General features: G+C 38.7%; 2 protein-coding genes across 3 annotated transcripts in view; one reads left to right on the forward strand and one right to left on the reverse strand.

Annotated features, from left to right (window-relative positions):
• The first annotated feature begins 270 nt into the window (after positions 1–270).
• Positions 271–2175, forward strand: hes6 (hes family bHLH transcription factor 6). The gene is made up of 4 exons (XM_079613588.1): positions 271–550; positions 640–726; positions 826–907; positions 1005–2175. Exons 1-4 carry the CDS (start codon positions 488–490, stop codon positions 1394–1396), a joined length of 624 nt encoding a protein of 207 aa, XP_079469714.1. The 5' UTR covers positions 271–487; the 3' UTR covers positions 1397–2175.
• Positions 2176–4600: 2425 nt separating this feature from the next.
• per2 (period circadian clock 2) overlaps positions 4601–17203 on the reverse strand; it is a 31074-nt gene continuing 18471 nt past the window's right edge. The window contains exons 13-24 of one of the 2 annotated variants that reach the window (XM_079613286.1): positions 16776–16916; positions 16527–16602; positions 15440–15605; positions 14738–14865; positions 12890–13075; positions 12493–12555; positions 11965–12222; positions 9174–10090; positions 8160–8337; positions 7388–7586; positions 6655–6805; positions 4601–5958 (exon numbers count right to left, since the gene is read on the reverse strand). In XM_079613286.1, the coding sequence (XP_079469412.1) occupies positions 5794–5958; positions 6655–6805; positions 7388–7586; positions 8160–8337; positions 9174–10090; positions 11965–12222; positions 12493–12555; positions 12890–13075; positions 14738–14865; positions 15440–15605; positions 16527–16602; positions 16776–16916 (2628 nt within the window). In that variant the 3' untranslated portion in view covers positions 4601–5793. The remainder of the gene's footprint in view (positions 5959–6654; positions 6806–7387; positions 7587–8159; positions 8338–9173; positions 10091–11964; positions 12223–12492; positions 12556–12889; positions 13076–14737; positions 14866–15439; positions 15606–16526; positions 16603–16775; positions 16917–17203) is intronic. The other variant, XM_079613287.1, reaches the window with a different exon arrangement.

The following is a 17203-nucleotide window of genomic DNA, read 5'->3' on the forward strand; positions in this document are numbered from 1 at the left end:
ACATTCATTTTGTCTCTCAATAAATTATTCTAACTTATTGACCCTGATTGTTATTTTTTAAAGGGCAGTCTGACATCTATCTATCTATCTATCTATCTATCTATCTATCTATCTATCTATCTATCTATCTATCTATCTATCTATCTATCTATCTATCTATTCTAGCTAATCTATCCATCTAATATTTCTAATCTATCTATCTATCAAGGGTAGTTGAGCTTAATTTTATTCAGTAAATTGTCCTTATGGTCCATACAGGTTCACAGGGTGGGTTGGTTTACAGTGCACAGACAAAGGCATGGCTGTTGATTGGTTGCCAGTCGGTCCATTCACATGTAAATCAGACCTCATAAATGTCCCTCTTCAATCGCCCACTTTACACAGTATATGTAGTGCTTGTTAGCGCAGACTTTTGTCTCGAATTGAACCCGCCGACCATCTGCCCCCCATTCAGGCGTCCTCTCTCAGCGGTCTCAACTGCAGCAACATGGCCCCTGCGTCCCGCAGCAACAGCCACGAGGAGGACTATTACGGGATAAAAGACAGAAAGGTACGCAACACCACGTCTTTTTAATAGCACAAGGAAAAGTTTATCGACGGTTTCCCGCAACTTAACCGCATTTATCTCCCCCCCTTCAGACGAGGAAACCGCTGGTGGAGAAAAAGAGACGCGCCCGAATAAATGAAAGTTTACAGGAGCTGAGGCTACTGCTAGCCGACCCGGATGTAAGTTCATTTATCACTTCTTAAAGCATCTGTATCCATCGCCAACATACAGTGCAAAGAGAGTCTTACTAACATCGCACTTTGCGTCATTTTTTTTAGGCGCAGGTGAAAATGGAGAATGCCGAGGTGTTGGAAATGACCGTGAAGCGCGTGGAAAGTATTCTACAAAACAAAGCGACGGGTAAGAGCTGTTTCAAGATCAAGTTTCACACAGGCCGCATTTAAAATGTATGTAGCCTATTTGGGTGGTGACGTCATGCCGCTTTTCTCCTCCGCAGAGGCTGACAGCGTGAACCGCGAAGCTAACGAGCGATTCGCCGCGGGCTACATCCAGTGCATGCATGAGGTGCACACCTTCGTGTCCAGCTGCCCGGGCATCGACGCGAACATAGCCGCGGACCTGCTGAACCACCTCCTGGAGTGCATGCCTCTGAACGACGAGGATCGCTTTCAGGACATCCTGTCAGATCTCATGACGGACTCTAGCAACGGAGACAGGAGCACCTCCTCTGCCTTGTCCCCGGCCCCTTCAACCACCTCCTCCAGCAGCAGCGATGACCTTTGCTCTGACCTGGATGACACGGACACGGAGCAAAGCCGCATCTCGGTGGATGCGAGGGATCAAGCGCCAAGCATGTACCTCTCCAAGTCCATCTGGAGACCCTGGTAGACAGATGCGCACCCCTGTCGATTCATGAACATTTGAGTGTATTTTTTTTAGTTTAGAGCTATTAAAACCTGCAGTAGTCCAGGATTGAGCACCTTTGTTGATAGACAGTTCTACAGTTGGAATAGGGCAGCTGCAACGTTGCTTTTTTTGTCATTTGTCATCGACCAGTGGATACCCCTCAGAAAGCTCTTCTTGGTGCAACAGTGTGCATTTCAATCCAGTTTCACACAGTTAGTTAGTATTTTTATTTAATTGTTTTCTTTTGTATAAGCTAAGTTAAAACAACACTGTAAGGATAAATAATATTTAGGGAGTGTCTTCCCATCTCTAATTATTGTACACTCTTAAAATTAAAGGGTATTTATTGGCATTAATGGTTCCATGAAGAACCGTAATCATCCATGAAATCTTTCAATTGCACAAGTTTCTTTATAGTTTTTTTTTTTTTTTTGATTATTACTAAAAAGTGGTTCTTTTCAGAACTGTTCACTGAATTGTTCTAAATGTGGAACCCAAAGTTCTTCTATGACATCACTGTGAAAACTCTCTTATGGAACCTTTATTTTTAAGAGTGTGGGGTAGGATGTAAATATTTCAATGTCGTGGCTGTAGATATAGATCTCTGACATTTAAACGTAGCCTATGTAATCTTTGTGATAAAGGAATTTAAAATAAATAAAAGTCAGATGTAATGACATTTAATGTGTTTTATATGTGATTGTGACTTCACCCCTCATTAAAATATCATTTTGATTTTCTTACTGTAAAAAGTGTCATGTTATTTCTTTAAATATGCGTACCAGTAACGCGAAAGGCTTTGCAGATGTTATAGAGTCTTTAGGCAGCTGCAGTTGCTTTGATGAAATGATCAGAGTATGTAGCTAATTTTACCACACCCTCACTACATGTCTGAAAGTGTGAATGTCCGCTTTGGGTGTTTTGATCCTTCAGACGTGTAAAACTTAACACCTCATCATTGCCGACTATAGCGCAGTAGGCTTATTGCGGTCAGGAAAAAAAAGACTAAAGGCCTTAATGCTATGAGTCGTGCTGCTGATCATGTCTACTGTAGACTAGCCGAGGTCAAGTTTGTCATCAAAAATAAGTAAAGCAAAAATAGCATTTGGCTGGAAACTTTAGTTGCCCAGGGACAGCAATAAAACCATCGTGTCTAGCTACTCGATCGGTCGCCAACCCAGGTTTCCCGTAACTTTCACTCATGCTACGGATTTTTATTTCGTTCCTGATTACGGGAGATATATACTATATTATTATTAAAAAGCATGGAATCTTCTAGAGTTGAGAACAGAATTTTTTTTTAATTCATTGGCCATGATTTAAGATGTTTTCTATGACTTTTCCATGGCGTGGAGCGGAGGCCTCGAACTTCTCTGAAGTCGAAAATATGAGGCTAGGCTAACTTACTAGTTATAAACGTTGCTGTTTTTTCCCAAAACGGTTCAGTAATGCCAGGTTAGCCTACTTATCTATATTTAGGCGCGCACTCTGAAAACCAAAAGCTACTTGCAAAAGTTAGTCAGTGTTATAGAAGTTCGCGAAGTCGCTTCATCTTAGGTTAGCGATACTCTCGCGGTTTATCAGACGTCGACAAAACAGACGTTGCACTTTTAGAATTAGGCATTATTACGCTATAAATCACACATACCACAAAACCACTTTGTGTTTATCTATAATGTGTAGAGATTAGCTAACTGTAGGCTATGCTAGGGCTGCGAGAGAAACAGTTGCGGCTGTAAAACTGACAGAATAAGTAGACGCTGCTAAAATCACTGAATAATGACTGATTAAAAAATAGCCTAATAGACTGAGTGGTGCAAATGAATGGCCTATAGTTCCGTCTTAGTTTATATAAACCATATTGTTTTCCACAACCAAGATTAAAGCACGTTTGATGTAAATACGTATTAACTCTTTTAAATCCACATATGAAGGTTCGCACTTCGCAGACTGTTGACAGGTTGTATCACCACTGCTTTCATCGGACCAGGGCCGGATTTTCGGCGTCTGAAGGTTGTTGTCCTGGTAGGAGGCCTGCAAGAGCCATTCACACCTTGTCCTCAAATTGGCGCAGGTGTGAACTAGAGGAACTAGCGCGCCTTTCATGTGCGGTGGCAGAAATCCCTGTCTGGGCGCACAGTGAGGAGAGTCTGGTCACATGAAGGGAAGCTGTGGGTCGGATGTGCGCTGTATAATCATAAAAACTGTTGTAACGGTCGTCAGACTTTGAACATATGGCGTAGAATTGGCCCCTCTGTACCAACGGCCCGTTTGCGCAGGACTGGGCTGTACACTGAAAAGCAAACTGGTCTTATTATCAGCTCAATAACATACAGGAAATAAGCATTTTATTCACAAAAGTAGGCTATGGCATATTTAAAAGCGACACGTTACATCCTCCCAAGACCCTCCAAAACAGAAAACTTTTTATTTTATTTAGTAGCCTATTTCTTTATTTTATTCTTAATTTCTCTATATGCTTAGAGTAGCCTATAATAAACAAATGGGGAAAAAAGCATTTTAAAAAAGTAAACTTTTTTTTTTTCCATATGTGAAAAAAAGTTGTTACCAATATTTTGATTTAGAAAACACATAATATTTTCCTGGGATGTTGATTTATAAAAAAAAAAAAAAAAAAAAAGTAAATTACAAAATAATTACAAAATAAGATCATATTTCTATTAGAGAGCTACATTTAACCACTAAATTAATGTCAGCCATTTTAAAGACCAAGGAGTAGTTGTCATGATAAAAGCTCCAAATATTTGGTATCTCTGAAAAGCCCTGTGACATGTAGTGTCAGAGAAATTCACAAAAATATAATTTCCACTACAGTGGACAAATGTCTTTTCCTGGGTCCCAGGATGATATAAGTAAAATATATTTGAGGAATGAAAAAAATCTGACCATTCATTTAATTCCACGCAAGACTTCGACTTTTTATGTGGACTATATATATATATATATATATTTTAAAGCTACATGCTCCGGGATAATGCATTTGAATGAAATAAAATTAAATAAAGTATATTGAACATTTATTTTTTTAAACATTTTAATAGACATTTTAGTGCTTATCTAAATGATTCACCAAAAAGTGGTACCACTAAATTAGCCTGTATTCATACACTGTATTTTAAATCTTGATAACCTTGAACATAAAGACACAGCCAAGAGTAATTTCTTTCTAAAAAATAGACTTTATTCCAAATCATTAAACAACAAATAAGGCAGCATAAAGGAATACCACAAGTTGGAAAGTGACAGAATGCAAGGACATATATTTACAACGTGGGCTAGTTTCCTCAATACTAAAAGCTTAATGCAAAGTTGACCTCCACATGGACTTTTGAATCTGATATTTAAACCCCATTCAGCCCATATGTTGTTTTTGAGCTGTAGTAATTGGGGATTTATGGTAATTGTGGTTGTACCGGAGGATTAGGTGGGGACAGTCAGAAAGATCAGGGTTAGACCTCAGTCTCAGTAGATTCAACCTATGCTTGAGCTTATAAAAGAGGAGACATTTAACACTGAGGTTCTATATAGCAACAGAACATCAGACAGGCAAGCAGTCTGAAAAAAACAATAGCACCTAAACTCTTTAGCCCGAAATACTTCTCAGATACATTCACTTAATGCTACTAATGCGATGCACTTGAGCTCTTAATACATTCACTATCTGATCAAATAAGCTGCAAGTGCTGAAGATATTGTGGTTTGTGCCAAATATGTGGAGCACCTTTCAACTGCCCTTGTTTAATAAAAAAAACATTTCAGCTCATAAACTACAAGTCCTCCGTGTAGAATTGTGAATTTGAAAGGATATCAGAAATCTATCCCACAACACAACTATCAAACACCAGAAGAACTGTGTCACGTGCTTATACGTCTATTCAGAAGAAAATAAAACAAAATATTTTCCTTTTTTAGAAAAAGCGAGTTGTAAAGAAGAAAATAAGTTAGTTTGTATATTTACAGGGAAAAACTGTCAGGGAAATATTATTCCTCAGTAACGGTCACTGAACAGCACAGAGTCTGGCTTTAAAGACAGTTTAGACTGTCTGGAAATAATCGGTTTACTTTGAAATGCTCTCGCATTCAATCATTCACTCACTCACTCACTCACTCACTCACTCACTCACTCACTCACTCACTCACTCACTCACTCACTCACTCACTCACTCACTCACTCACTCACTCACTCACTCACTCACTCGTGTATTTACACATCTGTACACACTCACACAAACTTGCAACCAGAACGAGTCTTCTGGAAGGTCTATGGCTGCGGCAGAAGCGTTATCTCGATGCTAAAATGTCCGCATTATCCGATCAGACGAGGTCTGTATTCTTACAGGTGTAAAAAGAGGTTTGGTTTAGGTGACAGGATCCGGACAGCCATGTGCTTCTGAATGTGCCGGGTCTTCACTGCTATTGGCCAGAGGCGCCGTGACATCGCTGGTTTCTGATTCCCCCATGTGCAGATCTGGGGGATCCTCCTCTGTCAGGGTTTCACTGACCTCTTCACAGCTGACACACGCCTGCAAATAAACACTTTTATTAGTCTACAAGGAGTTTGCAACCCATTTTACTTCCTTAATGTGATGTAGTCTCTATTCTAGATTTAAAAAATGTAGTGCTTGATTTTATCCACCTGGAATTAACTAGTGAAATGTGGTAAAAGTTATTATTTTTTGATGAAAGTAATGCCTTATACTTTGCGTGTATGGTATTGCGTACTTAATTGTTGCTGATTACGTATAATAGTACGCTTCAGTTAAAAACTTTGGGGTCAATAAGAATACTTTTATTCATCAAAAGTGATACTAAAGCTATTTATGTTACAAAAGATGTCTGTTTCAAAGAATCCTTAAAATGTGTTTCCACAAAAAAAATTAAGCAGCACAACAGTTTTCAACATTGATAATAAAAAATAAATGTTTCTTGAGCAGCAAATCAGCATATAAGAGAGGGATCATGTGACACTGAAGACAGAAAATTCAGCTGTCATCACAGGAATAAATAACATTTTAAAATGTGTTAAAATAAAAACTCTATCTATTCTACTATTTTACTGTATTGCTATATTTTTGATCAAATAAATGCAGCCTTGCTGACTTTCACATTTTTACTTTTGAATGGTAGTGAATATACTCCATGCATCAAAATAAGGACACAATTCATGCATTAAAAACTGACATCAGTACATATTAGATCAAACATGAATGTATGCAGACCTTGACGTCGATGGCTTTGGGCAGTCCGGCTCTTCTCATCCAGGGATGCACTTCCGCCAGCTCTCTCTTCTGCTCTTCTGTAAAGCGCGGCTGACATTTCTGCATCTGGCGCAGCTTCTCCCTGTCCTCTCTCAGAACCTTCTGGATGTCACTGCAAAAGGGAACAATTTGTTTGTGATTTAATGCCATGCCAGCTTCCACAGTTATTTTCATGGCAAAAATACAATACAAGATTAAAAACCTATCCACCTTTTTCCTAACGAGCCGACTGTGTTTTACATTATGGAAGGCACTTCCGATTTGGGGAAGTTCCACTCAAAAAGACTGAACAAATCATTTCCAATCATAAAAAAGCAGCTTTCAAACATTGTTTTGTTTTTTGTTATAAGTCAGAAATGACAAGGAGGCAGCTTCTCGCAATGCAAAGTCAATGGAGACGGTGGGATTGTTTTCCCCCCGGTGGGCGTGGTTTTCAGATTATGACGCGTGTCCCTCTGTCTCTATTCACTGAAAAGATATTTCAAACTTCTTTTTTACCTCTAAGCGAAGAATGAAAAAGAACATTTAAATACCAAGAGCTCTGTGAGTATATGCCTTAAAGGTCTAAAGATAAAGGGAAGGAAGCCAGAGTGGGGAGAGGTTACTGGTAAGCGGGCATAACTGGTAGTGGTGTTTGTGTGGTGTGTGTGTGTGTGTGTGTGTGTGTCTATTTCTCCCTTTTCCACCCACTCACCGAGATGGTAACTGGTATGACATCATAACATCTTCGTCTGCGTTAGCCATGAGCAGCCACGGTGGGTTCTGCAGTACATACTTCAGTTTCTCGTTCCCATCCAGCGCCACAGAGCGCAAAACAGAGCCTTGCCCCTTGGCCTTATGGGATTTCTGGGAGGAATCCACGCTGCCGAAGTAGTTACTGCTGTTGTTGCTTCCTGAGAACGAAAAAAACAGCAGAAAGTGGTGGTGAGGGATGCAAACCTTTTGATAAGCACTATTTTATAAGCACTATTTTAATGGAAAGTCTGTATTTGTAGAAACCAAACATAATACAAAATAATTTAGAGGAATGAGAAACCTTTTTGGTACATTTTGATTATCGTCGGCTTACGATAATAAGATTTTTCCTTTTTTAGGGTTCCTTTCACGTTCTTGTTTATAATGATGTCAAAAAAACATGTAACTTCGAATTATTTTAATCAAATTTGTGGGTCGGTAAGAGTTTTAATGTTTTTTTTTAAAAAGAAGTCTCTTATACGAAACTTGAAAAATAATCTTTCCGACCCCAAACTTTTGAACGGTAGTGAATACCAATGTTTAATGTTTTAAGAAGTGTGTTCAATAGCATATTAGTTTTTGCTGAAGCATCAAAAATCATTACATTTCTCTGATATGGCATAGTGACAAACCTGCACTGCAATCTGCACACTACAAAGGACACTTCAGATCAGCAATTAACAGGACACAAGTGTCATATCAGATCTACCACCATAAACTCCCATTCTCACCAGTTCTACTGGCAGACCCGCCACTGGCAGACGTTCCACAGCCGTTGGATCCAGAGCGCATGGAGCCGGAGGTGGCAGAGCTGGTGCCGGAGCGCGAGTCCTCTGGGAAAATGTCCAGCATGTCACTAGATGATGAGAACTCATCGCTATGTTGACCGTCAACAGGTGACCCTTCATCCTTGAAAAACAACAAAAACAGATTATAACATTAACATTAAATTTTACAGATTTATACACAGCTTTATGTAAAGCTAAATTCATTAAATGCACATGTACACACTATAACAACTCTTCACTATTCACAGATTCAGAACTATAACGGCGTAGTTTAATTGCCAAGTTCTATCCCCTGTATACCAGTTGTATACAGAAATGATATACTTGAGGATCGCTGTTAAATGTCCAAGAATGACCTCTGGGCTCAATGTGAAGAAAACAAACTTGTATTGTTGCAGCATTACAGGAATGTGGAGTTAGTGTATTTTAACGTATTATTAAATAATTAATGAAATAATTACTTATTTATTTATTTTTTAATAAAGAAGGACTTGGGTGGGACATCATATACTGTTGGGAAATCCTAAATAGATAGCTAATGTGAAGAATAAAAACTTTTAAGCTACATGGTTTAGTGCAGTACGGAAAGTGGAGTGGATGGCATAACATTTTTAAATTAATAAATTAATTAATTTATACATTTACAATTTTTTTAATACTGTTATTAATTTTGCAATAATAATCATGCTACAATTTTGCAAAGCTTAATTTTGGACCGTCTTTCTTAAAAAGATTTGTAAACACTGCCACCTGTTGGTCAATCAAAGTTTTGCATTTGACATTTTTTGGGGGATTTTTTGTGTGTGTGTGTGTTGTTTGGATGAAAGACACAATGAAAGAATGAGAAGTGAGAATAATCTTTTTTTTTTTTTAAAAGAGCAGCATAGTATTATCATGTAATCATGTACAAAAATGCACTGTAATATGATGGTAGAAAGAAAGAAAAAGAGTCCCAACCTGTTGCACATCCTTGTCAGTTTTGGTTAGCCCGGTTGCGCTCCCTGTTTTCTCCACACTACTGCTGCAGTTCCCCTGCAGTACAACAGATGGCGTCATGCTCTCCTGCCTCTCAGCACAGCGTTGGGTCTCCTCTAACTGCAGCAGGTTGAGCTGTAAAGGCGAGCTGCAGCGCGACTGGAACAAAGGCGGTGATGGCGGGCCACTTCCTCCTACAGACTGTGGTGTGGGGCTTCGCAACAGCTCCTCCCTCAGCTCAGGCTTTGGGGGTTCCTTGGGGCTAGCGAACTGGAATGGCTGCGGCTGAAATGATGCCTGTGAGGTAAAGGGGTTCTGGGAGGTGAACTGGGTCTGTATGGTAAAGTTCGACTGCGGAGGGAATGGTGCCTGTGTGGTGAAACTAGGCTGAGGTTGAAAGGAAGGCTGCGCAGGGAAACTTCCCTCTTTGGGGTAGAATGGCTGCTGTGGAGGGCTGCCCATCTGTGGAAACATGTAATTGGGCAGTACAAGCGCCACCATGGGCGTGACCAGGGGAGCGGAGAACGGCGTCTGGATGGGCTGCATCGGGATGCGTGGATCCTGGCTGCACTGACTCTCCCTGAAGCCTGGCATCTGAGCCTCCACCCTGGGCTGCATGCCGCCGGCTCCCGGGTACATCTGCAGTGGGTACGCGGGCATCACAGCGGGATAGGCGATGGGGAAGGTGGATTGGGATGTGTCCGAGGGAGACCAGGAGGTCTGGTTGAGGCCCTGTAACTGAGGTCTGGGTGTCGGCCCACGGCCTGAAGGAGTGCTGTCGGAGGACTCATTAGGCTTGATCCGCTTGGACTTGGTCTTCTTGTTGCGACCCCGGCGGGTTCCGGTGGTCTCCGGTGCACCACGACCACCGTGCTTACATGAGCGAGCAGCAGGAACAGCTGGAGAGAAAGATGAGAGGCTGTTATTGACTTAAAATACATTTTGACTTAATTTTTTTGCTTGACAGTCAAGTTAATAAAAGTAGCTATGTAAAAAGTGTAGTAAGGAAGTACTACACGTAGTAAGGAACAAAACTCTAGATATAAATTAATGATTATTAAAGGGTTAGTTCACCCAAAAATGAAAATAATGTCATTAATGACTCACCCTCATGTCGTTCTAAGCCCGTAAGACCTCCGTTCATCTTCGGAACACAGTTTAAGTTATTTTAGATTTAGTCCGAGAGCTTTCTGCCCGTCCATTGAAACTGTATATACAGTATACTGTCCATGTCCATAAAGGTAATATAAACATCATCAAAGTAGTCCATGTGACATCAGTGGGTTAGTTAGAAGTTTTTGAAGCATCGAAAATACTTTTTGGTCCAAAAATAACACAAAATAAGACTTTATTCAGCATTGTATTCTCTCCCGGGTCTGTTGTCAATCTGCGTTCAGGACTCCGCAGTGACGCTGCTGACGTAAGACGCTGATGACGTGTTATCTGGTGCGCCCGAGCTTCGTTTACAGTCTGAGGGAGACGCACGCTATATTCAAGCTATTCTACATTGTTTGCGTGGATATCATTTTTTTAATGGTGCGTAAATGTGCATGTCGCGGATGAGACACTTTTACAGCGTGCGTTTCCCTCAGTCTATAAACGAAGCTCGGGCGCACCAGATAACACGTCATCAGCGTCTTACGCCATCAGCGTAACTGTGAAGGATTGACAACAGACCCGGGAGAGAATACAATGCTGAATAAAGTCTTATTTTGTGTTATTTTTGGACCAAAAAGTATTTTCGATGCTTCAAAAACTTCTAACTAACCCACTGATGTCACATGGACTACTTTGATGATGTTTTTATTACCTTTATGGACATGGACAGTATACTGTATATACAGTTTCAATGGACGGGCAGAAAGCTCTCGGACTAAATCTAAAATATCTTAAACTGTGTTCCGAAGATGAACGGAGGTCTTATGGGCTTAGAACGACATGAGGGTGAGTCATTAATGACATTATTTTCATTTTTGGGTGAACTAACCCTTTAATATTATGGTATTAAATGAAAAAACTGTTTCAGGTTTGCTGTGCTTGTTTGTAGGCCTGCACAATTTTGGTACAATGTAGTGATTATAACTAAATCAATATAACCATAAAATAATAATGTACTTAATATACCAATAGCAGTAAATTATACAAAATTACATGCAACTAATCAAACCCTAATCGTAACCGTAACCCTATATTAAGAACATGTTGTTTATATTATAACTACTTAAGTTTATTAAGTACTTAATTAAATGCAAAATGACACTGTAAAGTGAGCAGGAGACCTTAAAAAAAGTCTAACCATAATAATTAATACTTTATTTATTAATTATTATTACTAAATAAATATATTAAACAAAATAGGAAATATTACAATTGTAATATTTCACTATAAAATAAAAAATTAAAGAATTAAAGAAAAAGTATTGAAAAAAAAATGTATATAACAAAAATTATTTACAGTACAACTGTAAAATTACAATATTGATATTCATAGCAGTCTTAATTTCTTCATTTTGAAATGTTAAACCAACAAGCATTTATTTTGATGGAAAAACACAGTGCTGTGCTTCACTCTGAAACACACAGAGCATATTATTTAATTAAATCACAGTCTTTCCGATTTTATAATCAATAAATTAGGTTTTATTTTGATTTATCGTGCAGCCCTACACAATTCTCTATTCTGATGTTATACACTATTTTAATACAGTAAATGGAAAATGTCTGTGAATACAAGAACCTTCCACCTCGGGTTTAGACTTAAATCCTGCCTTACCCTCAGATGTAACTTGTCCTTTCTGTCTCTCCAGATAGAGGGAGCAGTCGGCTTTAAAAGCGTGCACACCTCGCAGCTCTCTGAAGCGGCTGAGGAACGTCTGCTCTTCCTTCTGGGTGTGTGCCGCCAGAACCTGCTTGGTCAGGCCCAGTTTCTTGTAAGCCTCTCGCTCTGGATTATGGGGCGAGAGTGCGGCCGGAGGGACAGCGAGACCCTGACCTTCAGTGCCTTCAGCGCTGGGGACGTCTTCAATGATCTCTACAAAGAAGAAGAAAAAAAAACATTTAACTCGACAATGAGTGCAGTGTTCTCTTACAGGTGACACGACCAGGACTTGTTTATGAGCTGCCTCAAAGATTTCTCAAGTGCAACTCATGCATGATGGGATGGGAACATGGGGAAAATGCAAGTAGGATGCTCCAATTTGTGGAGTCCTGCATGGCTGATTTGCACCTTTATTTTACTCATCAATTCAATCAAAAGTCTTTCCAATAAATTTTTTTGTCCCCATGGTAAGATTTTACTAACTTTGCAAGTGAAGTTTGGAAGAGAATTCTTGCTTTGTAGAGATGTGTCTTGTTGAGGATACGACTAAAACAAAAAAGGTGTTTTACCAAGGAACAGAGAAAACACATACAGCTCTATTACAGATAACCGTATCCAAAATCTAGTGAGCTGCATAGGTAACATATAGGCAATTTCTTACAGCAAACATCAAGGCAGCTCACTAGGTTTTGGAATAGAAACATTATTTATAAGAATAGACAGACAGACAAGACAGACAGACAGACAGACAGACAAGACAGACAGACAGTGACCGACAGACAGACAGACAGACAGAGACCGACAGACAGACAGACAGACAGACAGAGACCGACAGACAGACAGGGCAGACAGACAGACAGACAGGAATAAATCAATTTACCTTTCTTGTCTCCCACGTGTACAATTGTGCTGCTGTAGCTGCACTGGCTGGTAATGGACACAACACTTTCAGGTTTACTGGGCAGCGGGAGTGGGGTCAGAGATGGAGTCACTACACCAGAGCCTGGAGGCTTCTTAGATGCATCTAATGACGAAAGGCCTGGTTGGTTCTTTAGATGGCCTGTCGCTGATTACAGAGAAAATGCAGAATAAACAGAAGGTTAGTGGTCACTCAAGTTCAACAACCCTCACACAGAACTGTTGTATATACAGGATTAAAACCAAAGATGGCCTGATAATGCATTTTATATCGGTGAAACTCGAAAAATTAGAATATCGTGCATAAGTTCATTTATTTCAGTAATTCATCTTAAAAGGTGAAACTAATATATTATATAGACTCATTACATGCATAGTGAGATATTTCAAGCCTTTATTTGTTATCATTTTGATGATTATGGCTTAGAGCTTATGAAAACCCCAAATTCAAAATTAGAACATTGTGAAAAGGTTTTCACTAGGTTATCTCACTATGCATGTAATGAGTCTATATATTAGGGGTGTCACGATTCTCCAAATCCTCGATTCGATTAAATTTTCGATTCTAAGGTCACAGTTCGATTCGATTCTCGGTATTTACTTTTTTTTTTTTTTTTAAGCACAGGTTGCTATGCCATTTTTAGACCAGACTTTTATGCATAATATCTGACATTCCACACTACATTGTCAAATATAAAAAATTTATTAAGAACATAATGTAACTAACTTATATCTTCAGTCAATTGGAAACTTAAGCAAAATAACCTGCGATCTAATTTCTCTTTTGTAACTGCAGTCTTCTTCACAGAAGATGACCTTCAAGTTCACAACAAAACAAACAAACTGTTTAACAGATAAATCTATGCGTCGCGCAGAGCCACGTCTTTAAAATTTAAAATAAATGTAATATAAAACTATTTGTCTCAAATCGTCGTTATGTGGCGCTTCTCATCCGGTGTGTGCGATACCTCGAGTTGTCAAAGACGCGGCGCTTCTCGTCCGGTGTGTGCGATACCTCGAGTTGTCATAGACGCAGCGCTTCTCGTCCGGTTTGCGGCCCCCAGAGGTTGACTCGCAACTTTTCAACAGGCGTGTTTTTTTCCGCTTGACAAGCCGACCGAACGTGACATGGGGGCGTGGCAGCATGGACGATTCCATTTTTGAATTCGATGTTCGAGATTGTGACTTAATTTCGATCGATTTCGATTTTAAATCGAAATCGTGACACCCTTACTATATATAATATATTAGTTTCACCTTTTAAGTTGAATTACTGAAATAAATGCACTTTTGCACGAGTTTCACCTGTATTCGTTTTATATTCGTTATTCTTGTAAACGTGTTTTTAAGCATTTGGTTTTGCGTGAACTTTCCAAAATTGCAAATTCTGCTGATTTAAATATGTCACCAGAGTAATGTTAAAATTGTCTGATACATTTAAAATGCCATTGTTTTCCAGAAAAATTGTGCTTATGAATTAATAACTGTCATGGCATAACATAGCAGTATTAAATTCAGACATTATTGCAAAATTAAAAAGCAAATAGATTTTTTAAGGACAATCTCCAAATAAAGAATAAATAAAATACAATTAATTTATATTTAAAAATGTAATTGACTTTTAAAAAAATTAATTATTGGGTTAATTCTTTCTTTAACGTAAAAAATAAAAACTTTTTTAAAAAATGTACGTTATTGTTAAAAATAATCTCTAGAGACAATATTTGTTTATTTTACTTTGGGAACCTGCTCAGTTTAAAAAACAAAAATCACTATCGTCTTCTTCGTGCAAACGGGACCTTTCCATTACCTTCAGACACTTGCACGGAGCTCTCGACTCCTCTCTGCTTGTCCTCGTCTGAGTTTGAGGATGTTGTGTTTGAGGAGGATTGGCACTTTCTCTTCACGGTTATAGGCACGTTACAGCTCTCCAAATATCTGAAGACATAATCGATGGAAACAAGGTTTACAAATTAATGAATGTAAAATAAAACCATGTCTGATCTGCTCTGTTTTGTCTTTATAACACTGTTTTGTATCATTAAGTCCCTAAAATAATGTTTATTGTGGTTTACGTGTACAACACAATCCTATTAATTTTGCTCTAATGTCTTCGAAACCCCTCATTGAAAATAAAGGTCTTCGATTACCCTAAAGGAGGCAGGATGGACAAATGAAAATCTCAGGTGTAATTTGTAATAAATATTTGACTTCAACCTTTATGAGGGAATTGTTTTAACTATATAAAACGCAACATAGCCAATGCATTAAAACAGAGCATGACGTGATTTTGTGTTACTTTCCATAATTTTTAGGCTATTATGCTGATGTGAAAAAGTGCGAATGAGATTCCAAATCCTGCAAAACATAATGTTCTCTGCCATCTCATGAAAACAAGTTCTCATTATCCGTGCTCATACGCTCTTTGCACCACAGGATCAGTACATCGATTGAATTTGTCGAGGCCATGGCCCATCAGTTCTCACAGTGCCGTGACTTTACGCCTTCGTACCTGATTACGCTGTCCAGGCAACTAATCTGCTGATAGGAGTAGACGGTCTGGTCTTTGAAGGCCAGCTGCTCTTGCACAGTGGCAGGCTGCTCCTCAGGAGACTCTTTCCCGGTGGCGAGACACGCTGAGTCTTTGGGTCGAACCACTGGACTTTTCTGTTGAACCTCTGCAGGAAATAATGTAGGGTTTTCAGAAAGGGTTCCACAATTAGTCTAATTAAAATCAGAATTGCTTTATGGCCTAGTGTGATTAACGAATCAGAATACATTTATATTATATTTATATTATAACCAATCTCTTATGCTCACCAAGGCTGCATTTATTTGATCAAAATACAGTTAAAAAATAATATTATTGTGAAATATAATTACAATTTAAAATAACTTTTTTCTATTTGAATATATTTTAAAATGTAATTTATTCCTGTTATTGCAAAGCTGAATTTTCAGCATCATTACTCCAGTCTTCAGTGTCACATGATCCTTCAGAAATCACTCTTTAAAACAGTTGTGCTGCTTAATATTTTTGTGGACACGTGATACAAGTCTTTTCAAGATTCTTTAATTAATAGAAAAGTTCAAAAGAACAGAATTTAAATAAAATAAAAATGCATGCTTGCTGAATAAAAGAATTAATAATAATTTGTTTAAAAATATATCTTACAGACCTCTGAATTTTGAATGGTACAGTATTTTAAACAATATAAGTAAATAATATATAAAATAAACACAAATATATTACATTACATTACATTATATCATATCGTATTCAAGTTAAAATCATTAACATGCTGCATATGACAACAGATGTTGGATGTTTTTCACTCACTGAATATTTGATTCTTTTAGAGGAAAAAGTGTGAAGGATTTTAACATACACGACGCTGTTTCAATGTAATCTGATGCATTTTTGTTCCACAATTCAAATCATAATTGCAATACTTGTTGATATAATCTCACTATAATTCTTTGATACCATATCATGGAAACCATAGTCTTCAGACACATTTCTGTTGCACGCAAAGTCTGTTACACAGACTTTGATGACAGACGTGGGTGCACAGATGGTGGGGGATATTGGTACATACTTGTAGGGCTCTTCTTCAACTGCTGCTCTTGGTTTTTCTGCATGTGAACTCCTTTGCAGATCTCCTGAAAGCTCCTCTGAGAAAGCACATGCATACAAACATAAATCAATATACCAGAGCCCCTTTTGGTTCTCATTGCATGAAAAAAATAAAAGCTATGGCTAATACCATCAGGTGACCGTGAAGCATTTGACTTCAATGGCTCCCATTTTTGGGAACCACTTATCTGGAATTCATCATGTGACTCACCGGTTTGGCTCTCTTGCCATCCTCTTCCTCTTGCCGCTGACGTGTTCCGTTACCGTTACTGTCACTAGACGACGCCACACTCATCAGGTGATCGTTACTGCCCAGACTCCCAAAGCCACTAGAGCCGTTGTTGTGAACCGGCTACAACACACACAAAAAAAACAGATTTAACCGGTGACTTTCATTTCTCTCATTCTAAAGGCTGGAATACACAACATGAGGAGATTTTAAAACACTAGGCATCATAAACTTGTCGACTTTGTAGATAGTTTCAAAGAAAAACTGGGCATCATACACTAAACGACTGAGGATCTATAAGACTTAAGTCATTCCGAACACAACAAACTCACACAGAAACATGCATATCTTATAAAACTCTTTGTTTCCGAGTCTGTTAAACTGTCTATTCCACTGCTTTTTTATGTGGA

The sequence above is a fragment of the Phoxinus phoxinus genome (assembly GCF_949152265.1).
Source record: "Phoxinus phoxinus genome assembly, chromosome: 5".
Classification (NCBI taxonomy): Eukaryota; Metazoa; Chordata; class Actinopteri; order Cypriniformes; family Leuciscidae; genus Phoxinus; species Phoxinus phoxinus.